The sequence below is a fragment of the Onychostoma macrolepis genome, chromosome 20, assembly GCF_012432095.1.
Source record: "Onychostoma macrolepis isolate SWU-2019 chromosome 20, ASM1243209v1, whole genome shotgun sequence".
Taxonomy (NCBI): Eukaryota; Metazoa; Chordata; class Actinopteri; order Cypriniformes; family Cyprinidae; genus Onychostoma; species Onychostoma macrolepis.
In genome coordinates this window covers 12,651,118-12,678,780 of record NC_081174.1, presented here as the reverse complement: position 1 = coordinate 12,678,780, position 27,663 = coordinate 12,651,118, and the positions used below count along the sequence as shown (strand labels likewise).

The 27,663-nt window shown below is 37.2% G+C and overlaps 2 protein-coding genes across 6 annotated transcripts; both read right to left on the bottom strand.

Moving 5' to 3' along the window:
* Positions 1–4,170: 4,170 nt before the first annotated feature.
* tdh (L-threonine dehydrogenase) lies at positions 4,171–9,738 on the bottom strand. Of its 4 annotated transcripts, none has more exons than XM_058756854.1 (9): positions 9,586–9,738; positions 7,511–7,710; positions 7,309–7,351; positions 7,116–7,186; positions 6,556–6,705; positions 6,083–6,255; positions 5,888–5,978; positions 5,338–5,607; positions 4,171–5,246 (listed from the first exon to the last, which is right to left on the bottom strand). In XM_058756854.1, the coding sequence occupies exons 2-9, from the start codon at positions 7,698–7,700 to the stop codon at positions 5,107–5,109; spliced, it is 1,128 nt and encodes a 375-aa protein (XP_058612837.1). In that variant the 5' UTR covers positions 7,701–7,710; positions 9,586–9,738; the 3' UTR covers positions 4,171–5,106. The 4 variants fall into 4 exon arrangements, with proteins under 4 accessions (XP_058612837.1, XP_058612839.1, XP_058612841.1 ...); XM_058756856.1 differs by lacking the exon at positions 9,586–9,738 and adding an exon at positions 8,280–8,424; XM_058756858.1 differs by lacking the exon at positions 9,586–9,738 and adding an exon at positions 8,181–8,271.
* A 3,691-nt stretch (positions 9,739–13,429) lies between these two features.
* mtmr9 (myotubularin related protein 9) lies at positions 13,430–27,570 on the bottom strand. Of its 2 annotated transcripts, none has more exons than XM_058756903.1 (11): positions 27,503–27,570; positions 26,736–26,941; positions 25,277–25,385; positions 25,034–25,159; positions 24,093–24,266; positions 23,796–24,013; positions 21,694–21,855; positions 21,176–21,317; positions 19,924–20,144; positions 18,785–18,936; positions 13,430–15,364 (listed from the first exon to the last, which is right to left on the bottom strand). In XM_058756903.1, exons 2-11 carry the CDS (start codon positions 26,915–26,917, stop codon positions 15,201–15,203), a joined length of 1,650 nt encoding a protein of 549 aa, XP_058612886.1. In that variant the 5' UTR covers positions 26,918–26,941; positions 27,503–27,570; the 3' UTR covers positions 13,430–15,200. The 2 variants fall into 2 exon arrangements, with proteins under 2 accessions (XP_058612886.1, XP_058612887.1); XM_058756904.1 differs by lacking the exon at positions 27,503–27,570 and adding an exon at positions 27,463–27,498.
* Positions 27,571–27,663: the final 93 nt, after the last annotated feature.

The window sequence follows — 27,663 nt, the reverse complement described above, 5'->3', positions numbered from 1 at the left end:
GCACCTCAGTACTTGAGCGAGCTCTTATCACATTATAGTCCTCCACGTCTGCTGCGTTCTCAAAACTCTGGCTGTTTGATAATACATAGAATATCAAAATCGACTGCAGGCGGCAGATCTTTTTTCTATTTAGCACCCAAACTCTGGAACAATCTACCTAACATTGTTCGGGAGGCAGACACACTCTGTCAGTTTAAATCCAGATTAAAGACAATGTAACAGTATATAAACTGAAGAAGTTATATACATTGTATTTAGCATTTATGGTGAAGATGATGACATCAGATGAACGATTCTGATATACAAAGTTTGTAGCAAGAGGTTCCTGTTCTCTTATTGTAAGTCAAATGAGCCAGATGATGGAGACTCTCACCTTTTGTTTGTAATGGCTCTTGGTGCGCCTGCCCCAATCTTTGGGCAGTTAGGCTGATTGGATTAGGAGTGGTTAAATGGGGCAGGTTGCTATACCTGAATACTTAATTTGCATGCTTTGTTTAAGGTCGTCACCCAGGTGCTTTGTTTCCATTCCTAAGCACTGCCCCCTAAATGTGTATAAACTACATTGTATCACTGCTTTAGTTAGACTTGGATGACTGCAGCGACGCACAGTGAGTTCTCAATAAAGAGTAACTTCTTTATGAAAGATATCCCAACGTCTCCTGGTCTCTGCTTCAACGAGGAAAAAGTTTCCAATAGCTTCTATTATTCAAATCCGTTAAAGGATTGTTAGGCTGCATTAATTAGATCAACCGGAACCGGGAACACTCCCCATAACACACAATGTACTCGTTACATCATAAGAAGAATGGCCTCTACGCTAATATTTGTCTTTTCCTTTCTTATTCTGTTTCGCAGTCCGTATCCGATCAGATGGTGGATCAGCACCAAGAGATGATGTCTACAGCCCTGATCGTCGGCGGAGGCCGGGACACCTAGATGAGCCCCAGAGACATAAATTTAAATTATAACAAACAAACAAATATATATTATAAAAATAGACTGAGAAACAATAAATGCATTAAACTATACATTACAATTATAGCAAATGAATAAATCATATAAATGAAAAACTTCAAATAATGAATAAAACACAAATATAACAAATACATTAAATTATAAATTAAAATGCTCCATCGGGACAAGACCACGGGAATCAGATAAGCCCTTTACACAATCTGACATGGCTGCGGTTGGAATTGAACTGCGGGTTTCGTCTGGTCAGAGGAGAACTGGCCCCCCGACTGAGCCTGGTTTCTCCCAAGGTTTTTTCTCCATTCTGTCACAGAGGGAGTTTTGGTTCCTTGCCGCTGTTGCCTCTGGCTTGCTCAGTTGGGGACACTTAATTTCTAGCGATTATCGTTGATTTGATTGCACAGATACTATTTAAACTAAACTGAGCTAGACAATAACATCTCTGAATTCAATAATGAAATGCCTTTAACTGAAAATTGAGTGTTTAATCTTATCATTATACATTACTGACACTCTATCCTCCAATTTGATACTGTTAAGTGCTTTGACACAATCTGTATTGTTAAAAGCGCTATATAAATAAAGGTGACTTGACTTGACTTCACAGAGTGCTGTATCAAAGCATATTAAATGCAAAGTTGATTGGAAGGAAGAAATTGGGTATAAAAGGTGCACAAGCAACAGGGATGACCGCAAGCTTGAGAATACTGTCAAGCAAAGCCTATTCAAACACTTGGGAGGGCTTCACAAGGAGTGGACTGAAGGTGGAGTCAGTGCATCAAGAGTCACCACGCTCAGACGTCTTCAGAAAAAGGGCTACCAAGCCACTTCTGAAACAGAAACAACATCAGAAGCATCTTACCGGGGCTAAGGAGAAAAAGAACTGGACTGTTGCTCAGTGGTCCAAAGTACTCGCAAATTTTGCATTTCATTTGGAAATCAAGGTCTGGAGTCTGGAAGAAGACTGGAGAGGCACATTATCCAATCTGCTTGAAGTCCAGTGTGAAGTTTCCAGAGTCAGTGATGCTTTGGGTGCTGTGATGTCTACTGGTGTTGGTCCACTGTGTTTTATCAAGTCCAAAGTGAATGCAGCCATCTACCAGGAGATTTTGGAGCACTTTATGCTTCCATCTGCTGACAAGCTTTATGGAGATGCTGATTTCCTCTTCCAGCATGATAAACAGTCGATCCAATAATACAGACGAGCTGAAGGCTCAATTGTTCCTCAGAAGTGCCAAAGGCTGATCGCTTCCATGCCACACCTCACCGATGCTGGAGTTTTTGTGCTAAAGGAGCCCCGACCAAGTATTGAGTGCATAAATGAACATACTTTAAAGAACTTGAACTTTCTGCTTTGCAAATCCTTTTTTTGATTGATCTTAGGAAATATTCTCATATTTTGAGATGCTGGATTTTTTACTTTCATGAACTGTAAGCTCTAATCAGAATTAAAACAAAAAACTTTTGAAATGTTTTACTTTATATGTAATGAATCTAGAATACATGGAAATTTCACTTTTTGAAATAAGTTACCAAAAAAAGGAACTTTTTCACGATATTCAAATTTTTTTGAGATGCACCTGTATGTGTGTGTGTTGCTGTAAAAACCACTCAAATGGTCATATTTGTTATTTTACTTTTAATTATTTAATAATAATAATAATAAATAGATTTTATTTTATTCAGATTATCTTACTATAAGGCAACACCTCAACAGTAACTTTATCAGTTATTAATGTCAATCTAATGTTAAGTCTAGTCTTAACAACTGCATAGACTATTATGCATACTTCCATAGATGGGCGTTGCATTTCTTCACAGTTTGGTGTAGTCTTTGGTGGTCAAGAAGAGGTCAATGTTTGTTTAAATGCATGCCTCATACCAGTGAGGATTCCAGACAATGTGATGTGCGACAGTCTCTACATTCTACAAACACGTTATGAAATGATGGAGCGTTATGAAACGATGGAAATACAAACAACAGTGATTTTGCAACAGCGTTATTAAACAAGCTTCATGACTAGTATAACATAGACAGAAGAAGGAAAATAAACATGTTGCAACCACTTAAATTAATGCATTTAAATACTTTTATTAGGCTACGTGATTTTTTTTTTTCTTTTTTTAGAAAATGTATCACTTCATCAACTGTAAACCTGTCCAGGGACATTTTTGTGTCATACACTAAACTACTTTACGTCACACCATCGCTCACATTGAGCAACAGTGCAGGTGTACAATGCTATTTGTGTTCACAGATCACATAATCATACTTTACCTGGGTCCAATTTCATTTGAAAGAACTGCTGACAGATAAAACTGTTCTCAACTGAAACTCGTCTGACTCATATTACAGGTGGCGAAAAGGTTCCTTTGCCAAGAACCTCGCCACAAAACCCACACTTTGTAATCTCTTTTTTCAGTTTTTACAGTGTTCAAGCTAGAGACAAAAAGAAAACTCCAAATAATCTTAGGACAATGATCACAAAACTTTAAAAAGGCACATCTAATTATTCAAGGAATCCTGGTAAGTGTATCTTGTGGCGTAACAACCTAGTTAGTCTGTGTTTGCCAAGTACTTACATAACCAATTTATCAGATAACTGCCACCCATATTATTGCCCTACTTTATGAAAAAATTACAAATCTTTTGTTACTGGATATACTGTATAAACAGGTGTTATATAACCTGCTTTCAAAGTGTACATTTGTAATCTAAATAAAAGGGAAACTTGGTCGAATGCCACTGAAATGTTTATGTGGCACGACTCCAATAAAAACATGCCAAGGCATTGCTGCGGATAAGGAAAACGACTCAGAATTGTTTCTCCCATAACTTAGGGGGATTATAGTCTTAAATCAATGCATTATGCACTAATCGCCTTGATCAAAAGTGACAAGACGGTGCAGTATGAACGTGCATTAATGCAGTTTTTTTGTACAGTCATTATGGCCGCGAGAGAGACTGCCATCAAAACGATGATCATATTTCCCACAAAAGTTATGAATAAAAGTTTTAATGACTGGTGGTACTGTAGTCAAGTGGGTAATATTTAACAAGTGCAGATAAACACCAGAAAAATACTATGACAACTCCATCCTACTTCACTTACAAATGTTAAGGTATTTTTTAAGTCTCAGTCTATTGCACTCAAATAACTAATTAATTATATTTCAAATGAAAGACAATGCAAAATGTTAAAGATAAAAAAAAAAAAAAAAAAACTTTATTGATACAAGTTGTGTGATCAAAGAACAAAAGATGTGGAAGCAAAGCTTAACTAAAAATAATTTAAATTTGTTTCCCACTCTCCCCTTCATAACGGATAATATATTCCCAGTGGGAAAATGTTTATGGGCAAATGCAATATATGACAGAAATTGCATTTAAAAAAGTGACCTTGTTAAAGTATACAGCAAACTTGTGAAGCAAGACCAAATCTTGCATTTCATTTGTGAGCAGTCTGAATAAATAGATAGTGCACAAGAGAGGAAAAGCAACCAAAAGGGATGTGATAACGTCATTCATCATGACGACCCTCACTCTCCCTGAGGACCTACATCCGAGTCCCACCCTGTTTAAACCAGAATCTTTGTCTGTTTATTTTAGAATGGATTGAAGCTGCTGTAACAATTCCTAGCTTTCATTCCTATAAGTCTAAATTCGCCCATCAGTCTTTTCCTCATGTATTATGTTCTTCTGCAAAGGTACAGTAAAATTATTTATCTTAAATAAAAACAAAAAGCAATAAAAAAACCCAGAAGGATAGTATAATTTGGGAAGCTGCATTTTAGGATCTGCCATGTTCATTTTTGGACTTTCATGTTTGTTTGGTTTATATTTCCTGGAGACATTATGATCCTTTTCACTAAATGCGAAGCACAAGAGGATCACGTCAGGTTTAAACCCATTCCTTTCATTTAGCTTTCAAACTCTGTGCAACTCTGACTTGAAAGAGAGACCTGACCTCTTTGTATAATTTGCAATTATACATATAGCATTTGCTAGTCAAAAGGAATATACAGATGACACAAAAGAGAAAAGGAATATGACTATTTACAGACCATGGACTCTCTTCTGCATCACCATAAATCTTCATGAAATGTACAAATTTTTAGTGTTCATGAGCAGACTCAGTTGGCCTGGGCAATGCGGGAGTCTGAGCCGATGAAGTTGAGCATCGTCTGGACCAACTCTGGCAGATCATAGTCGTGCTTCCAGCCCCAGTCATTGCGTGCATTGCTGTCATCAAAGTTCATGGGCCAACTGTCAGCTATATGGATGAAAAAAATAAGCATTTTTGCACCATTTACACCATTTATTTGTACCAAAATTGAGGAAAGTGAAGATATTTTGGATCATACCTATAGCCTGTCGTACAGAGTCAATCTCATATGTGACCTGAAGATCAGGCAGCTGTTTTTGGACCTCGTTTGCAAGTTCCTCTGGAGTGAAGCTCATGGCATTGATGTTGTAGGTGCGCATACTGAGTGATTCCGCCGGCGCCTCCATCACCTCCAACGTGGCCCGCAAACAGTCATCAATGTACATCATAGGCAGCCTTGTGTCTGGTTTTAAGTTGCACTCAAACTTGCCGGTCTTGATGGCGTCGTGGAAAATCTGCACGGCGTAGTCTGGATAAGCCAATAAAGACAGACTTCCATGAGTCATTGCTGTTTTTTTGGTCAGCAGTCTCCTCTACCACATGCAACAGGTTTTTACATGTGACTTCTGGCAGCTGGAGGTGTGGTTCATATGGCTGGTCGGCATTGGTTTGGGCTATCAGTTTATCTAAAAATACTCAAAGTGAACAACACCCCATTTCTGAGCAAGTGCCAGTTGCATAACCTCACTTACGTACGTGAGCAAGGTCATGTGCCAAAAAACACAGATGGAGCAGAGTGCACCGTATACCTGTCGTGCCACCGCCAGGCTGCGAGTCTGCAGAGATGATGCCAGGGTATCGCAGACAGCGGAAGTCAAGGCCATATCGGTGGTGGTAGTACTGCAGAAGAGGATCATGGGTAAATTAATATTAATATTCCATATGACACAGACAATAGGTGAAATACTTCATATTTAATAAAATAAGGGTAACTGGTGTCTTACCTCCCCCATGAGCTCTGCGTGGACTTTAGAGACACCATATATAGTGCGTGGTCTCTGCACACAAAGGTCAGGAGTGGGGTTTCGAGGTGAAGTTGGTCCGAAGGCACCAATTGTACTGGGCACAAAAAGCCGAAGCCCGTGTTCTGCTGCAATGTCCAGGATGTTGTGTAGTCCTACAGAAAAAAAAAACAAACAAAAAAAAGATTTAGAATGAATTTATTAATTTATATTTAGTGCCATATCAGGCTATTTTTATGGAAAGATCTAGACAAATAAATGTTTTACAACATTACAGTAAACACTACATACAATCTTTTTCTATTTGATATTTGATAGAAATACTACACATTTTTCCTTGTAAAACATCCATGTAATTTATTTGAAAACAAACAAACACAGAAGCAGATTATTATAAGTATAAAAATGTACTATCTAAATGCAATGCATTTCATTAAAATTTTCTAAAGTCTTACCTGTGATGTTGACTGCTCGTGCCAGTGGCACATTAGCTTCCCCAACAGCACTTAGAAGAGCACTGTAATGCACTAACCAGGTGATTCTGTTATTTACTACAATCTCTCGCAAGTTCTTGTAGTCCAGAATGTCAGAGTAGATAAAGGGGCCTGTGTGAAAAAATGTAATAAACATGTCAGAACTTGTGTTAAAATATTAAAAACGTTGAAATGAAGATAAAAATCCTTTATCTTTTAAAATTAAGCCATTTAAATAAATGCTAGGATTGTACACGTTCACCTGTTTTAGACATGCAAACAAATGTTAAATCAATTATCCAAGCTAGTTATAAGAAATTTTACAAAACAGGTTATTAGCAACTATTATAAACATAAATAGCACTTCTTTACTCACCTAAACAATTGTAAATTAACTCTAACAAATGACTCTCCAAACTACATCTGGTATAAATGGATATATAATTATAATACAACAGATTCATTAATAGAGTGCCACAACCCCAATTATTTCTCTCATGCAATTATAGTAAGAATTCGTTTGAGATTAACAGAAGACATACCACTGTGAAAGACATTGCTTGGTGGTTTCCTGATATCTGAGAGGATCACATTGTTTTTTCCAAATCGCTTCCTATGAGACAGGAGGTATAACTTTATTATGTAATATGCATTTTTATGTAAAACATTACATTTGTAAATGCATCTACTATGCAGAAACTGAACGCATTTATATATGCACTATAATATGCATACCTTAACAGTTTAGCAAGCCCAACCCCTAGTTGCCCGAGGCCACCTGACAGAGAGAGAAAAAGTAGATCAAATATCATGCAAAAAACATAGTAGGGGAGTCAGGATCCACCCTTCTTAAAAATGTGCTAAAAGCATTGTGATCAACGTGACAAATTACAGAAGTCCCAACTCCAAAGTACCAAGAACCTAACGTTTTCCATACCTGTGATGAGAACTTTGGGGTGGTCGGTTTCAGAAAAGGACACAGAATGAAAGCTGGCATCAGATCCAGAGGTGACCTGACGCGGAGAGAAGCTGATGTTGCGTATCGCCACCGTCAGAGGCTGGCATCCACATGCAGGGGCCAGCAGGGCCTGCTTTGCCACCTTACTAAGGACTCTGACGACTGGCATATTCAGTTACCTGCAAAAACAAGAGGAGTTGAGGTATCACAAATTATCAGATCCTACAATTAAAAGAGTGGTTCACTTAAAACGTGCACTGACATATACTCACCATTATGTCCTTCCAAACCTGTATGACTTTCTTTCTTCAGTGGAACAAGAGAAATGTAAGGCATAATGACAGCCTCAGTCACAATTCGCTACCACTGCATAGATTTTTTTTTCTATACATTGAAAGTGAAAGGTAAGGTTAAATAGCATTCTGTTTGTAATTCTGCCAAACATTTCTCGTTCCTCAGAAGCAAGTCATACAGTCTGGAAGATGCTGGACTTCTAAATATAAAAAACTTGTGCTGTTTTTGGATTAACATTTCGAGTCATAAAACATCGAACACATGCTTCTTACATCAGTGCTATTTCAAACGAAGTCACATGAAGCTCAGTGCAGTAAATTACACTGACAGGCAAACAATCTGTAATGAACTAAACCTGATGTAAGGCGCCTCAAAGTTCATCCTTCTGTTAAATTCGTACAGTTAACCGAAAAAAAGTGTCAATTTCCAGGTTGTCGTCGCCGAACTTTCTTACCTTGCAAATGTAAAGGCACGAAAGGAACGAAGAATGTAATGTGAGCGTATTTATACTGCCCTGCCTTCGTCGGCAACCAATCAGCACGCGAGCACCGTGGCAAGATGCCGAACACATCCTTCAAACCGACCTCCAAAGGCTTCATTGTGCCAAGTCTGTGCGGACTGTTCTGTTCGTGTCCACCGTTTTTTTTTTGCTTCACAATACCCTAACACACAATCCAATCCGGTTTGATCTCGAACGGAAAGGTCAGTCAGACTTCTGGGAATCTAGATCAGCTTAGACTAGTTTTCAAAGGCTTTTTTTGCAGTGCAAAGCCTGGGACGCAATGCTGGGTTGTCTTGTTCCACGTTCACACGGTTCATACGTTATACCGGATTAGTAAATCATTTTTGGTAGACGTGTTTCGAGATATCACACTGCATATTTGTAAAACCCCGTATTAACCTTCTAACTTGTTGGGTAATACGCCACATGGCCCGTTTTAAAAGTGGCCACGTAGACCCGCTCTGGTCTCTTGAAATATTCACATAACATAAGGCAAATACAATATGGTCTCTTTATAACCCAGTTAACCTTTCTACGGACTCTCGTCTACATTTTTATCCGTTTACTACATGCTTGTAGACATCGTGTTAAAGCTCATGAATATTTAATGAGATAAGCACCGAGGGAGCTCATGATTGGTTGTCTGTTGCTAAACAACTCGCTGTAACATTCTCGCACCTTTAGCACAGCAATTTCGGCCAAGTAGTTATACAAGCCATTCAAAAGAAGTGATAACCGCGTTTTAAAATGAAAAGTTGTCTAACCCAGGATTAAAACTAGTGGTACGACTGAAGCGATGTGCAAAACTTCTGCTAGCAGACTAACATTAGCGGCTCTAGAAGAACGTGAGCAAACGTGCTCGCGACGACTACACCCTAAGAACTAACGCCTTAAAATAACGCTCACATTATCAGGATTTTGACACTTTGTTTAACACGAACTACCGTATTTTATGAAACACTAAAGGGAAGTCTTGTGTTTTCAGGAAAGTGAGAAAATGAGGAAGAGGTATATAAGAGAACCACGTCTTGAGCTTCATTATAGGCCTAAAATCACATATACATCTAACGGAATGTTTAGGACAAAGTAATTGGATTGAGAAGTAAAATGCGATAAGGTTGTGAAAGTGAAAAATAAACTATTATGCATTTTTATCTTTCCAGTCAAGGCCATGGGAAGCCAGCGTTCAGATAAGGTTCTAATTGTAATCAATTTTAAAAGCAAAATGCGATCGATTTCAGTAAATGAATTCACTCACCTATTAACTAGAATAAGATTCAGAGATTAGGCAGAAAACGTGTTTTTCTGGGCGACGTGAGCAGCTTTCTTAATCTGGTTTTCCGTCACTGATGCTTCATTCAGTATCTTCCAGTATTGCATCAGCCCGCCGCGGAGGTTTTATATCCGCAGCCCAAGAGGCTTTCAAGAGAAGCCGGCTGCGCTCTGATTGGCCAGCGCTGGAGGTGAGGCCCTGGCCACGCCTTCCTGACGTCTGTAGAACTGAAACATGACGACTGAGGGGTCTTTTCAGCTTTGCACATGTTCAACCCCCCTCTCACAACGAATGCAGTCAACGGGACGTTTGGGGTTGAAGGTGAGAGACAGAAAGCTCATAGTAAAGAGTTTGAGAGAATATGTCTTGTTTCTATAAAATACCAAACCTACAAAAAAAAAAAAAAAAAAAGATAAATTATCTAATGAGGAAAATGTGCTCTTCGCCCCCCTAAATTTAGCACCAAATTTATTTTTAAACATACAAATCCTATTTAACCTATTTTAAACAGCACTGAATTGCTTGTAGAATTATAATTATCATTAAGAATACTGCTACTAATACTACTTAGTAGTAGTAGTAGTAGTAGCTCATGTATATATATATATATATATATATATTTCTCTTTTTTTTTTTCATTCATGTAGCCATATTAATTGAGAAAAAAACTCTAAAAGGTAAATGTTTCTGAAAATTAACTAGTGAAGGCAAAAATGTGATTAAAATGTTAAAATGGTGAAACCCTAGGAAATTGAGACCAGTGGTGTACAGTTTCCCTTATATTATTTACAATTTAACCTAAAATCTTCATTTTGATGGGGAACAAGGTTCATGGACACATCATGCATTGACTACTTATTTCTATAACAACTTATTGCAATTATTATTATTTTTTCTTACATTTATTTTTGTCTGTATATATTATTTCAATGTGTTCATTTCTATTATTTTTTTTTATTTCTTGATAATGTTAAAAATATTTTTCATATTTTATATTGGTTTAAAAGCACATATACATCTTTAAGAAACAACTAAAAACAAAATCTCTTCCATCTTCATCTGACCCTCTAACTCTAGCACTCTCTATTCTAATTCTGTTTTATTTGTTGGCTTGACCCTGTAACACTTACACTCTCTATTCATTTTCGAACTGCTTGTTTTCTTAAAAAAAGGCCTCTAACACTAGCCTTCTCTAGCTTCTTTAGCAAGGCAGTGGTCGTCTTGGAGGTGTGTTTGGGTTCATTATCATGTTGTGGCCCAGTCTCCGAAGGGAGGGGATCATGCTCTGCTTCAGTATGTCACAGTACATGTTGGCATTCATGGTTCCCTCAATGAACTGTAGCTCCCCAGTGCAGGCAGCACTCATGCAGCCCCAGACCATGACACTCCCACCACCATACTTGACTGTAGGCAAGCCACGCTTGTCTTTGTACTCCTCACGGTTGCCGCCACACATGCTTGACACCATCTGAACCAAATAAGTTTATCTTGGTATCATCAGACCACAGGACATGGTTCCAATAATTCATGTCCTTAGTCTGCTTGTCTTCAGCAAACTGTTTGCGGGCTTTCTTGTGCATCATCTTTAGAAGAGGCTTCCTTCCGGGACGACAGCCATGCAGACCAATTTGATGCAGTGTGCGGCGTATGGTCTGAGCACTGACAGGCCGACCCCCCACCCCTTCAACCTCTGCAGCACTCATATGTCTATTTCCCAAACACAACCTCTGGATATGACGCTGAGCACGTGCACTCAACTTCTTTGGTCGACCATGGTGAGGCCTGTTCTGAGTGGAACCTGTCATGTTAAACCGCTGTATGGTCTTGGCCACCGTGGTGCAGCTCAGTTTCAGGGTCTTGCCAATCTTCTTATAGCCTACGCCATCTTTATGTAGAGCAGGGTTCCTCAAATCTTTCCCTGGAGGGCCAATCTGCTGCAGAGTTTAACTCCAACCCTTATCAAACTCACCTACCTGTGATTTTCTAATGATCTTGAAGACTCTGATTAGCATGTTCAGGTGTGTTTGATTAGGGTTAGAGCTAAACTCTGCAGGAGTGGGCCAGATTTGAGGATGCCTGATGTAGAGCAACAATTCTTTTTCTCAGATCCTCAGAGAGTTCTTTGCCATGAGGTGCCATGTTGAACTTCCAGTGACCAGTATGAGAGAGTCAGAGCGATAACACCAAATTTAACACACCTGTTCCCCATTCACACCTGAGACCTTGTAACACTAACGAGTCACATGACACCGGGGAGAGAAAATGGCTAATTGGGCCCAATTTGGACATTTTCACTTAGGTGTGTACTCACTTTTGTGGCCAGCGTTTTAGACATTAATGGCTGTGTGTTGAGTTATTTTGAGGGGACAGCAAATTTATACTGTTATACAAGCTGTACACTCACTACTTTACATTGTAGCAAAGTGTCATTTCTTAAGTGTTGTCACATGAAAAGATATAATAAAATATTTACAAAAATGTGAGGGGTGTACTCACTTCTGTGAGATACTGTATATATAAACTTTGCTATACTGTGTTAGGCTAACCGAGATAGCACTTGCATATTATTGCTCTTTTGTTGGTTTTGATTGCTCCTATTGTCATCATTTGTAAATCGCTTTGGATAAAAGCGTCTGCTAAATATACATGATCACCTAGCGTGATATGTAGTGACAACAAAACTTGCCTGAATATTTCTCAAAATTGTTGAGCCCTGATTTAGAAGCATTCCAGCAAATAAAAAATCCTGAGAATAAAAACAATTAAATAAAAAACATTATTAAACATTATCAATTATTTTAGTCTGTGAACAACACCCTAAGAAGCATGTTTTGCATCTTAAAAAAAACCAAGTCTGATTGATAGCTTGAAACAAAATCAACAGAGGAACATTAACTTTCCAGCAGCCTTTTTTTTTATTGTCTCTGCTATTTTCTGCCAATGCATGGATGGCAAGTCAGAGCTATTACAGGTTCTGGTTTGCCAGCCACACACCATCAATATGCTTAAGCCTTCCTGTGATGCTTCAATATCCTCTCAACTCAATTGATCTTTACCCTGAAAATCTCTCAAAACCTCAGTCCCAACACTCCATGTGTGTTTATGAGGCTTTTCAATCTAATAGATCAATAGGACGGATACCTGATGTGTGCAGGTCACAGAGGAAGGACAAATCTCTGACATAACAAAATAGTGAATGAGTAACTCAAAGTGACACACTTTTAGGGTTTGGGTGAAGTGTTTGCCCGGAGGTTACTTCAGGTCTGCTACCGTCTCTGTGAGCCTAACAAGTGTTGTTTTTGTGTCTATTAGACACTGTCCATGATTAAAAGCAGAATACAGAGCGTGTCAGCACACATATTATTTCCAGACATAGCAAAGAAATCAGTATCTGCACAGCACAAGAGGTCCATAGGGTGCATTTGAAACTTGAGAGCACATATGCAGTGTACTGTATACGTGTGGCTGTATCAGGCCCATCCACCAGGAAACACTGCAAGTTCCTGATAATGGGCGAGGAAAGCAACCATATGTTTATGCGACGAGAGATATGGTGCTTTACACAGCCAGTGGTTGTATTTGCAGCGTAAGCTTGTACAATATGAAACAGTGTTGCTGTTAACTAATTATTTGACAGTTTAGCAATAGGTTTTTAAAAAAACAATTATTCTGACAATCCTTAATATATATTATAAAGATAAATGACATTGTATATTTTACATGAGCTATACTGTATATTCAGTTTGAAGTTTACATTGTTTCCTTTTTCTCAATGGTAATATCGGTCATTATTGTGATGCGCTGATAAGATGAGTCAAATTGACTACCGGTAATTCATATTTTATTACCATTTATTGCCTTGGAACTGAGATACTTACAGGTGGTCAATTTAAATATGAAAAAAATCAAATACACACAGATGTGCATTAAACAAATTTAATGCCCACAGAACATAACATACTTCAGTTATACATTTGATCAATATTTTGTAAAGCAAGGCATGACACTGTACAGACAATTTTACAGTGAATCTTAATAATGTTTGTCAGTTGATGCTACTGAAGTGCCTGAATGAAATAAAAAAATATTGTGCATAAAAAAACAACAACAACTGACTGACTGTCTATCTATCTATCTATCTATCCCCAGTATCAAAATCTACCTTAAATTAAAACACATTCATAAATGCAGCAGAGTCTATTTGATGGCAAGAACCCAGTGGAATATTAAAATTACATATATAGGCTACAGCAGTCACTGCACAATAGATTTAAATATTCAGATATTTATTAAACAAATGGACCAAAAAAAAACATGTAACGGCACATTGAGCAAATATATCTTGATTTATTTGCATAAATGATGTGTGAAATGATTTGCATGAGATTTTGCAGCAAACACCTTCTGTCCACAGATCATGCTCATGTCACTCGTGCAGAACTGTAGGGAATGAAATGCTTTTGTGCAGAACAGAAACTGTAATAATCCCAGTGGGCCTAAACAACTGCTGTGTGTGTCCTAAAAGATATTCATTAAAAAAAATGTAAAAAAAATCTGCAACAAATCATTTTAAGGGTTGTGGGTGGAAATTTATGACACATTATTCTCTATGTCGCTAACAGAAATCTGGATTTTTAAACTATATACTAAACATCTTTATACAAATATGAATATTACCCGTGCACAAACGATCTTACATTTGTAAAGCAAAAAGTGCCACTTTTGGCAATATCTTGGCAACAGTTCACCAAAAATGCAAATCTGCTGAAAATGTACTCACTCTCAGACCATTCAAAACATAGACGAGTTTGTTCCTTCACACTTGCAAAACTTGCTCACCAATACATCTTCTGCAGTGAATGGGTGCAGTGAGAATGAGAGTTCAAAAAGCTGATTAAAAAAAAAAAAAGTGTGATGTTTTTATCGGCTGTTTGGACTCTCATTCTGATGGCACCCATTCACTGCATTGGATGTATTGGTGAGCAAGTATTGTAATGTTAAATTTTTGCAAATCTGTTCTGATGAAGCAACAAATTCATCTACATCTTGGACAGCATTTTTGGGTGAACTATCTCTTTAATCATGTGGTCAGTGTCTCTTTGGAAGGAGTTAGGGAACACATAAGACTATGTAAACCAGCTGTGTTAGATTCAAATGATATTTCCAGCATCTAATAGTCAGTCCAATATTTTCCCTTTTATTTTAGAATTGTATTTTCTATTGCACTTCATGGCACACGACTTAAAATAAAAATAAAAAATGGCACATCAGCAGTCCCTTTTCTTTGAGAACATGTAAACCAAAGCACCAATGTACAATCTCTAATGAAATGACCTTCTAATCATAACCTGCTAATCAGTTTAAAATGTTTTACATGAACCACGTCATAATAAGGACAAGTGAGGCATAGTGTTTAAGGAAGAAAACCACAATGATATATTAATAGAGTAGCAGATCTAGTGGCCAGAGAGTAGGATCCATTAGAGACCAATGGAGTCAGAAAGAAAGAGTACGATCAGAGGAGTGTAGATATATGTGCGTGAGGCTTATTTCAGTAAGACAGAGATGGCAAATCAGAAGGATATCATTCTGCTGATGTCCTACGGTGTCTGCAGTGGGCTGTCCTCCGTCTCGAGCTGGGCCAGCTGTCTGCGCAGGCTGTTCACTTTGTTCTGCAGCTCCTTGTTGTACTCTATAATATGGACCATCTCCTGATGGGCCTCGTCCAAACACTTTGTGGAGCGATTCCAGCGAAGGAATACCCCTACAGAGAAAAGAACAAGGTAGATATGCGATATGTGATGATATCATTCTGTGTTGCTGATAAATGATCTTTTCTGGGATACACACACAAAAAAAAAAAAAAAGGAGTTGTGAGATTTCCACATTGATCGCCCTGCTGTACCTTAAGGTTATACATAAGGAAAGCTTAAATATACCCACAAACACCAATACCATGTTTCTTAAGCTGACATTTTGTAATGGTGTTAGCAGAGCGCACTGGTCAATACTCATCCAACTGTGAAATTAACATTTGATTAGCTATTTCTCAAAAGACCTTGACACTTAAAGGAATAGTTCACCCAAAAATGAAAATTTACTCACCCCCAGGCCATCAAAGATGTAGATGTGTTTGTTTCTTCATCAGAACAGAACTGCAACACTGCATTGCATTGAAATTTATTTATTGCATTGCATCACTTGCTCACCAGTGGATCCTCTGCAGTGAATGGGTGCCGTCAGAATGGGAGTTAAAAAAACATCACAATAATCCATAAGTAATCCACATGACTCCATTCCATTAATTTATATCTTGTAAAGTGAAAAGCTGCATGTTTGTAAGAAACAAATCCTTTTTTTCCTATAATAATAATGCTGTTTCCAGTGAAAGGTTTGTCTCTTCTGAATCAGGAGAGAAATATGCACAGATCATTTTCAAGTGGAAAAAGTCCAAAATAGCTCTAAACAAATATGTTGGTGAAATTTAATGTGAGAGGACAACAGGGGAAGGACTTTTTCACTGGAGGAAGCGCTATTATGAGTTACAGACTCATATTTTAGCCATGAGTGATGGTTTAAAGTTTACAAATGCCCAGCTTTTCATGTCATAAATCATTAATTGATGGACTAGAGTTGTGAGGATTACTTGTGGATTATTGTGATGTTTTTATCAGCTGTTTGGACTCTTATTCTGACGGCACCCATTCACTGCAGAGCAAGTAATGTAATGCGAAATTTCTGCAAATCTGTTCCGATAAAGAAAAAAAAAACTCCTACATCTTGGACAACCTGAGATACCATGTTAATATAGCCAACCAGTACTGTATTAGCAATACATCTGCTTGCCAAAAATAAACTGGACTCAGTTCTTTCACATATGGCTCTGTACAAAAGCGACTTGGAAGAAAGTGCAAATTGAAGAAAGGATGCATTCATATATAACCCACAAATTGAAAACTCAAATAGTTTCATTCAAACCACCTGGTTACTTTCATTCATTCACACAAACATACTAGCAGCATGTGTTACTTCCATTCATACCGGCATGCAGACTGCCTTTGCTTTCTCAAGAGCAATTTTTGAAGGGGACTCAAATAATACAGCCAAAATTGTACTTGTAAGGATAGATATGCGTACACAGCATGGACCATGTTTAAATATGAGTTCGGTTCACCATGCGGTCATATTATAATTATTATTTTGCGTCATCTATAGTATTTTAGGTTTCGTCTGAAACCTAGTAACGTTACGTCTCTTTCGCATTAATTCAACTGCATTAAACCCACTGATCTGCCACTTAACATCATATTGAACGAAACCCAACACATAGGACTACAATATTAGCCTAATATCAGTTCACACACAGGCTTATTGCCATGTTAGTTGTAGTGGGTAGTTGTAGTGTACGGTATTAAGCTTGTTAACCTTATAATTGCTCATAGAAAAAACATCGGATATCATAATTTTTTTGTCATGACTAATTTATTAATGATCCAGCATCATCTGTATTAAAGAGAAAGAACCATTTCACCCGATGTTTAAAGAGAATAAAATAGCCTTGACAGCCTACTTACACATAAATAACTTGCTCTCTCTCACCGGACTCATGTGTGTGTATCAGTAAAGAAGGAAAGCAGGCAGTGGACCAAACCACTGTGAGGCAAGGGAGGGGGGAATCAAAACATTTCTGAACTTAAAACGTTTTTTTTTCTCGTTTATTTTGTTTTACTAATCACACAATTATTTTAAGTATATGTCCATTATATTATTTTCAATACACAGAGTCGCTTGTAATGATATTTTTAGGGGGGACAAGCCTCAGATAGGGGGGGTCCTGTCCCCTCTGGTTACTTAACTGTGAAATACTGAAACATGATTTACTAATTAAATCCTTATAATTAAACTCTTTAAATTATAAATTATTCTATAGTGAAATGAAATTTTGATTATTTCTAATTGCAATTATTATTATTATTGCATTAATCTTTAATGGGTTGGACCAGATAGTGAAGAAAAAGCAGCTAAAAATACCCAACAAACATGGGATTTAAAAAAAAAAAAAATAGGTTAATGAACTGTAATCTAGGCAAAGGCTTATATCTATAATATAAGACCGTTCAGTGTAGCTCTTTTGGCGAGTACACTAATATTCACACGTTTGACTGGTAGTGTATGTGAAAGGTCTAAACATATCTGTGAGTTGTTTGAGAACTGCTCATGTGACTGAAAGTGAACTCCCATGGCATTAAACTCCGTGTCTGCTTGGCTGCCTTTCCTGAAAGAGTCTCTTTCACTGCACCTCTAAAATAGAGGCATGACAGGCTCCAGAGATGAGGACTAAAAAAAAAATGAATGGCACAGAGGTCATCAGGGTTAAATCATTGTCACACTTGTGAATTCCATGTGACGTTAATCTGTATCTGGTGAAAGGTTTAAAACAAACGAGTCTCAGAGGTGCTTCTTTAATGATTAATAATATCTTAAACATGACAAGGAAGCTGAGTTTTCTTGATTAAAAATTCAACAGAGCTAAATGGATTATTATATTTAGAGTAATATTAACTTTATTTTTTTAAATTTAGCCCATTTCATCTTCGTCTAATCTGTGTCCAGAAAACCACAATCTCTGTCATATATACAAACTACAATAACTTTGCAGCGGACTAGAAGCGTTACATAATTAATTTAAATAATATTGTATTCTAACATTAAAATACTACTTTTATGTAATTAATAATAACTATCATTTTAGATTTTAATATAAATTCAATTATTTTTAAAAATGGTCCAGAAGCCTTTCATTTTCGTTACACCAGGAGAATTATAATTATTCAGATGGAAATCTGTCCCAGAGTTTGTTAAACATGACGTTGAAGTACGTGACTAATACACAAGATACAGTATCTATAGGTGCATCTATAGTATGTCATGGAAGAATGGTGACATACCATTCATTTCAAAACACATACTGATCTTACAGTCCACACGTTCTTTAAGCATCTCACGCATACGAAGGTTCACTGCAAAGATAAAGTTAAAGCACCAAACAACACATGACTGCCCCCTATAGTTTAACTGCGTAAACATGCTTTTCAATATCATTTTCATGATGATGTCACATGCACAGCAGGTGCTGGAAGAGATCAAAAAATGAGAGGAATGTGGGAGATTTGATGGTGCTCACCCTCCCACAGAAGCAGGCTCTGAGGAGCCACAGACGGCCAGATGACCAGGTTATTGGGCTCATACAGTGGGTTGAGAAATCGCTCCAGCTCCTGAGGTCTGTTCACCCAGGACCACAAAGAAACAGTTTTCTGAGACAGCTGCAGCTTCACCCTGAAACATTACACAGAAAGTACAGAGTTTACATTTACACCTAAACTTCACAGTAAAGTTTATGTTATGAAGAGCAAGACACATCCAGCCGTTGCCATCCATTATGTTACAATAAGCAACAATTCTACACTTCAAGCTGAACACTAACATTCATAAATATTCTAATCTTACAATTCTTCTGAGTTACAAACTACACTCTTTAATATAAAGGTTGCAAAGAGGTTTTGCAGAAGAACCATTTTACGTTCCCTAAAGAACCTTTCAGTGAACAGTTCTTAAAATAACTTTTTTTTTTCTTAGTGAAGAACAATTTTAAGAATCTTTTTCTGCTATAAACCACCTTTTATACAAGGGAAAGTTTCTATAGATGTTAAAGTTTCTTCATGGAAACATCGATGCTCATAAGGAACCTTCATTTTTTTGAGTTCATTTAAAGAAAACATGTTAAAATGTTAAACCAGAATGAAACCTCTCCTCTTGGGTCTAAAGATCAGATTTATGACGTCACAAACTACACACCATTCTTTGTCGGTAAATGACTGTACCAAAACTGGACATTTTGAAATGTGATACACATTTAAGCAACAAGTGGAAACTCATTTCACAAGACATTTACCAAAACATCCTGTTCAGAATATGAAACAAACAAAAAAGGGTCACGGAAAACTACAAGTTGACCTTTACTGATGCAGGAGTGTTGTTGACGGAAAGGGTCGTCACCTTTTTCTCCTGAACATATCTTTCCATATGGATTTAATTACAACATGCCATGTGTTTATGTACAAGTGTAAACTATGGCCCAATCCAAATTCTCTTGCGGTTTTCTTTCAAACCCACCTTTGGTGACGTAACTGTCACACAGACAGTGTTGGCAACTTAGAGATTTATCTGACATGGTTGTATGCAATGTAATACAGGAAATGAGAGATCATGTGAGAATCTGTGAATGGACGTCATGACAGGAATGTGATGAAGGAGAACACTAACCTCTCGGCCACGCAGTTTCCAAGGAAAGTGCCAAACTGTGAGGCATAGGTGTGCTCGAAGAGCATGATCAGGAAGTTCTCATTGAACTGGAAGGAGCAAGGGAACTGCCGCAGGATCTGCCACACACAGTCCAGGAAGAGCAGGAACACGGGCGCTTCACTCCGGGGCTTCCCGTTTGAGTATGCAGACTGTGCACAGCGCTGCTGGAACGGGTGACCGGCCTGGAGGTAAAGGTTACAGGATCATAGCTTATCCCAGACTTCACAGAGAAACATCATTTTAAAACCAAGGCTGTGTCTCATTCCACTTCCTAGTTTCCAATGTTGTTAATCAGTGTATTATCAAATTGGGACACTGGCAAGGGTCTTGATTTTCTACACATTACTTGTGACACATTTAATAGTCATTACGACTATGTAGTAGTATTTATCAACAATATGTCGTTATATACGACATTATATATATTGATATGTTAAGTAGATACATAACGGCATTCAGACATAAAACAAATATAATAAAAAGAAAAGTACTGACCATACAACACTACTCCGAAGTTTTACTGTTCAAAAGATATTTTTAATGTTTCTGAAGTGTCCTATGCTCACCACAGTGCTACATTTATTTGATAGGAAATACAGTAAAATCAGTAATATTATTACACTGTAAAATAATTTTCTAATTTAATGCATCTACAACTCCTCAGTGTCACATTATTCTTCAGAAATCCTTCTAATATGCTCATTTGGTACTCCAGAAACATTTTTTATTTTTATCAATGTTGGAAATGTGTGTGCTGCTTAATATTTTTTGTGGAAACATTTTTTTTTTAGGAATATCTGACAAATAGAAAGCTCAAAAGAACAGCATTTGTTTGAAATAGAAAACTTTTGTAACATTATAAATGTCTTTACTGTCACTTTTGATGAATTAAATGCATCCTTGCTAAATTAACCCAAACTTCTGCACACTAAAGTACATAAATAAATTAATAAAATAAAATGTTTTTACATCTAACAACAAAAATTACATTTAACTCAAGTAGAATATTTTGTACTTTTAAAATACTTTGTCTTTATACAATTACACTTTTGTTCTTCTCTTGACGCCCTATGATAATATTTCCGGTATGCAAATATAGTGAGCAGCCAACTTTTTACAGTACATTCAGAGAATTTCTAGTGAGAGTAACAGAATGATTTTGACAATGGGACAGGAAGCAGAAATCAGACACATCCGAGTCAAGGTTTCTCACCTGTAACCACTCTCGCTCAATCAGCGCCTCAAAGCCACGGATGGTTCTGCATGCCGGATCGAGGATGATCTGGGCGAGAGACGTGACCTGCAGTGTTGAATCAGTGCCCTCTGTACCATGAACCAGCACTGACGCCCCTTCCCTAGAACACAACACAAATTAAAGTGGCCCCTCCAAGTTTGAAACTGCACTCAGTTTGAGATTATTTAGCACACACATAGTGCTACAAACTTGCTAGTGCTAATGAACTGCATGCCAAAAGCAGCTTTTAAAGCATCAGTACCAGTGTGGTATGAACATAATGATGATTACAGCACGACAACAGCACTAATTATCACCACAACAAGCTTTGCAACAAATGTGGCAAGAAACAGGGCGACAGCAGCTTTTGTAATTAACTTAGAATAGAGCTAAAACAGTAATTAACACAGCTGCACAATATGGCATGCACAGATCTGTCTGCAGTGTAATGGCTCTGTGTGTAGGACAGGAACAGATAGACATATCAATAGATGTACCTGTCAATGCACTGTGCAGCCAGGCAGGCCGTTGTGAGGATTTCCTTAACATTACTCTGCCAGTTGGACGCTTCAAGTTTACTAAGCCAGCGGTCCATGCTGTGCGACTGATCGTTGCACGCCTCCACCAGCTTTATCAGACTCTCCTGCAGAACATTAGACCTGTGGGAGAACAGCTGTCAGATTATAGTCTCAGTTACAGGACTCATTTATGCAGCTGTGTTTGTTTGCTTGCATATGGTATGCTTCAGCTCCAAATGAGCATTTTAGCTGCAATTGACATGTTTTCCAGGCTTGAACGAGTTTAAGCCGCCTAATAAAATTACAGCGAGTACTAGCCTCAGTCTCAGATGGCACAAATCGCTCACAGTCGATTCACTGACCGCCTGATGTATGTTGATCGCAAAATTGAAAAGAATGTGTTTTGATTCACTGACTTAAGCAACTTTATCAGTTTGCCTGTAAACCAAGCTGTGCACTTATGAAATACTCATTGGATTTGCCAATGCCAGAGGGAAGTTATGGTTTTGATTGAACAATACAAGGTCTAAATAAATAAATAAATATTTTTTAATTAAACACATACATGTATGAATTATTCACAATAAGATTTATAATATGCATTAACAAAATAGTTGTAAAAATGAAATATTGAATTTGTTTCATGCCAACTGAAAAAACTAAATTTAAAATAAAAAAGTGTCAATTTAAATTTTACATTTAAAAAAAAAAAAAAAAAAAGGAAAATTAAAATTTTTAACTATACCCAGCATTCTTGTTGGAGGCATTACGTATGTATGTATGTATAGTATGTATTGAACCAATTTTTGCAGTTTTTGATATTCTTCCACTGATTTCTGTACAACTATTCATAGAAACTGCTGCGTCACAATTAAGTTTTTTATTGTGTATCAAGCCTGGCTCTATATAGCATGTAAAAACAAAACAAAAACTGTGGTTGGTCGGTTTACAGGTCAGACAGGTGGTCATTCATAACAAAACTTTTAATAAAATAAAATAATAAAATTTTTAAATCAAATTCACTTATGTTCTCTACATTCCGATGCAAAAAAGTTAAAACTAAATTATATCACAGGAATAAATTACATGTTAAAATATACATTTAAATAGAAAACCTTCCTTAGGACGTGCCATTTCTGTGTCTGTAGCTTTAAGGACGAGAGAGGCGGGGCAAAGTGGAGGGTGGGTGTGTGGCCTTAACCAGCTTGCGCTACCATGCGCTAATGTTGACAGTGGATGTATTGCAATGGCTCGTAGACACACAGTCGTTCAAGCATTTCAGTTTGACCCAGAATCTGATCCGGATGGAGAAGCACCGGATCAAGAAGCTGCAACTCAGCGGCTACAGCAGGACGTCTCCGAATGGTTAGTTTAAAATATTGTGTCTGGATACGGTACTTTAGTTGGTTTGTTTATGTATGCTGTTACAGTTATTATCATGTAGCTAATGCTAGCCATAGGTTCGGATGAAGGAACTAAAAAAATACTTTGTGTTCATTTGTACATCCAAACACTGAGCAACTGTCATGCTTCGCTCGTTTGCAAGCCATGATGTCTCTCTCGAGGAAAAAAAAAATATTGCGCTCGCCTCGCACGGTAGTAGCTCATTTTCTCATGGGCGGGCAAAGCAGAGAAAGGGAGGTAACCTTTCCCCGTATGACGACATAAAGGGAAGATTCCAGATTGGGCATCTGAGCTTTCATTTTCTCAAAGGCGAAGCAAGATACCCAGGGCTCGGTTTACACCTATCGCTATTTCTAGCCACTGGGGGACCATAGGCAGGCTAGGGGAACTCATATTAATGTTAAAAAACCTCATAAAGTGACATTTTCATGCCATGGGACCTTTAATCAAATAAGTGCAGCGTTACAATGTTGTGCTGTCTAAATTTAATACGGCTGATTTTAGTTTTTATTTTTATGTTTACTTATAGAATTTAATATTACTTTGTCTGTTTTTTTAATTTTTATTTATTGTTATGTCTGGCCATAACATGAAAATGATTATCAGTCAGAATATTAATATTATCCATCTCTACTTATGCACTTAGTCTGGCTGTGAGAGAATAATTGGATACACACCTCTCAATGGCTTTATGGATCCTCCTCCACTGAGGGTAGTTGGCTTCCTGTTCAAATCCTCCTCCGCGAGCTTTAGCCTGCTGCGCCACAGCTATAGTCCGCGTGTCGATGATGTAACCTCGCTTCCCCGCACAAAGCGTGGCATTGATCAGTTTCTCATCCTCTTTGCAGCGGCGTCCATTGGTTCCTGTTAGTGGCTGTGCTGCTCGCATCATCACCTGTGGACAGTGTGATCAGAGTCTGTATTAAACAGGTCAACATTTGGAAACAAAATTTCCAAAGTGCACTTCTTCTAACCATGCCGTTTTTCTTGTGGTAGTAACTGAGCACAGGGAAACGGCCTCCGTGGCGGAAGGATGCAGCTTTGCAGAGACTTTCATCATCAATGTCTTTGGGCACAGTCAGTAGGGATGGGTACGAGGGGCACACGCTGAAGTCTTTATTTACCTCACTCAGTCTCCATTCATCTGTCTGACAGAGGATAACAGAACTCAGTGTCATCTTTATTTAATTAGACACTTTATTTTTAAATGACAAAAACAAAAATCACAAGCAAAAATGTTTCTGCTTCAATGTAAGTCTAAACCAAAAGAGGTTTAAAATAAATTGATATGCTGTACACTACCACTCAAAAGTTGGGGTCAGTAATTTTTTAAAGAAATTAATAATTTTATTTAGCAAGGATGCATTAAATTGATCAAACGTGACAGTAAAGATAAATAATAATTAAATAAATGCTGTTTAGAGCACTAAATATTACTATTATATTAGTATAGCACAACTGTTTTCAACATTGATAATAATAATAAATGCTCCTTGAGCCCCAAATCAGCATATTAGAATGATTTCTGAAAGATCACGTGACACTGAAGACTGGAATAATGATGCTGACATTTTAATGATAATGACATTTTAAAATAAATAATAACAGACAACAGTTGTTTTAAATTGTAATTACATTGTTTGAAATTGTTAATTGTATTTTAATCAAATAAACACAGCTTTGGTGAGTATAAATAACATTTTAAAACCTTACTGACCCCAAACTTCTGAACAGTAGTGTATGAAATATTAACTGTATTTGTATTAAACTGGATATCAGAACACGCAGTCACAAATATGTGCTCTTTGGCTTCCCACAGAGAATCATCTGAAAAAATGAGCAATGATACACTGAGAAACTATTACAACTTTTTCTGATGACCTCAGTGTCAAGGCTTCCAGGGATAAAACAATACCATAGACTCCAGATCTTTGAAAGCCTCCTCTGGTACGAACAACTGCCATCCATCCTCAATGACCTCAAACAAAGGACGGTAGAAGAACGGATACATCAGGGACACAGAGTCCAGCGTGGAGAGAGCCTGAGAAATGAACAATCAGAACCTGAATACTAACAACAAAAAACTGATCAGTAGAAATTAGGGTTATTATTTCATTATTATTGTGCTTTATGAGAGTGAGTATTAATGCAGTTTTACTTCAATTGAGTTGGCAATATTAAGACACTCCTCCATGCCAGGTATGTCCAGCTGAATCACCCGCAGGTCCTTACACTTTACAATAATAGTTCCCAGCGATCCGATAAACCTGTGCACATTAGGTCAATAAGATGTTTTTGATAGAAGTCTCTCATGCTCACCAAGGCTGCATTTATTTGATCAAAAATGTAGTAAAACTACTAATATTGTGAAATAGTATTACATTTTTAAAATAACTGTTTTCTATACAGTTTTAAAATGTAATTTATTACTGTGATGTCAACGCTGAATTTTCTTGAGTGTTACATGATTCCTCAGAAATCATTGTAATATGAGGATTCTTATTATTATCAGTATTGAAAACAGTTGTGCTGCTTAATTTTTTTGTGAAATCAGTGATACTTTTTTCAGGATTCTTTGATGAATATAAAGTTCAAAAACATAACTTATTTGAATCATGTCTTTTGTAACATTATAAATGTCTTTACTGTCACGTTTGATCAATTACATGCATCCTTGATTAATAAAAATATATATATATATATATGTGACCCTGGACCACAAAACCAGTCTTAAGTGTCAATTTTTCAAAATTGTGATTTATGCATCATCTGAAAGCTGGATAAATAAGCTTTCCATTGATGTATGGTTTGTTAGGATCGGATAATATTTGGCTGAGATACAACTATATGAAAATCCGTAATCTGAGGGTGCAAAAAAAATCTAAATATTGAGAAAATCGCCTTTAAAGTTGTCTAAATTAAATTCTTAGCAATGCATATTACTAATCAAAAATGATATATTTACGGTAAGAAATTTACAAAATATTCTCATGGAACGTGATCTTTACTTAATATCCTAATGATTTTTGGCATAAAAGAAAAATCGATAATTTTGACCCAAACAATGTATTTTTGGCTACTGCTACAAATATACCCCAGCGACTTAAGACTGGTTTTGTGGTCTAGGTTCACATATGTGACCCTGCACAGGGATATTTGTAGCAATAGCCAACAACACATTGTACTGGTCAAAATGATCAATTTTTCTTTTATGACAAAAAATCATCAGGATATTAAGTAAAGATCATGTTCCATGAAGATATTTTGTAAATTTCTTACCGTAAATATATAAAAACTTCATTTTTGATTAGTAATATGCATTGCTAATGACTTCATTTGGACAACTATAAAGGCGGTTTTCTCAATATTTTGATTTGACAAATATTGTCCGATCCTAACAAACCATACATCTATAGAAAACTTATTTATTCAGCTTTCAGATGATGTATAAATCTCAATTTCAAAAAAATTACCCTTTTGTGGTCAAATATATTTTTATTTTACTGACCCCAAACTCATGAACAGTTGTGAAAATTACAAAAATGGTATTTAAAAATTACATGGCATTTTTTACTAGGTGTCTTAAACTTCTCTCTGTATATCAGCAGTAACGTTACCTTTTCTCAATAGAGTCAATGTTAGCATGAAGCAGCCAGAGCTCTTCAGTGTTGTCCTGGCGAGAAGACAAGATGAGGTGATGTCCTGTCAGACACAGAGTTCCCTCCACAGTGGGCATGAAGGGTCGGTGGAGGACCACTCCATCCACACGAGGGGTTTTGATCAGCTCAGCAAACTCCATGATGTTTTGAGAGGTACAAGAAACCTGCGAGAGTCAACGGGAGAGGAAATACTGTAATGCAAACTACGTCTTAGTCTCATATTAGGTTTCTTATTATTCTGTTATTTGCATTCACCTGACAACTAAACCTATATAATAGTATGATAATAATAAAAGCAATGGTGATACACTGTAAATAAGAGGTTTGTTATTATTAGTATGTTGCAAAGGTGGATTTCTCGTCTGGTGCAGCTCGCAAAACAAAACGCAAGCAATGAGACAGACAGCCCTAAAAAAATACCACATTCGTCTATTTTGCTCGAAGGAGCATAACTAAACCAGACACGTGTATTTACAACCAGTTATTCAAGTATATTCAAGGTATTTGTCCAATTTCTCTCGGCTCGCTGTGTCATCAGACTGAAATATGACAACAAACGGGATTTGGAGCTTTGTGTCGCTTCAACATGAAGACGCTCGGATTAAAACTAATCAAATGCACTCGACAAATAAGCGCAGGTGCGATGTTACTTGTCAAGAACAAAATATGTATTTTAAACATGTACTTAGAGGAGATGACAGCGGTAACAACAGCATTTCTCTCACCTGACACCTCCACTTCCCAGTTTCCACTCCTTTGTTGGATTTGATAACCGACCGCAAGCTAATTTGAATCAATATCGCCACCTGCTGGTTTGGGAGAGTGAGGAGTCCTCAGGACGTTAAAGGAGAGTATTGAATATTCTCACTCATCCTCTTCTCAAAAA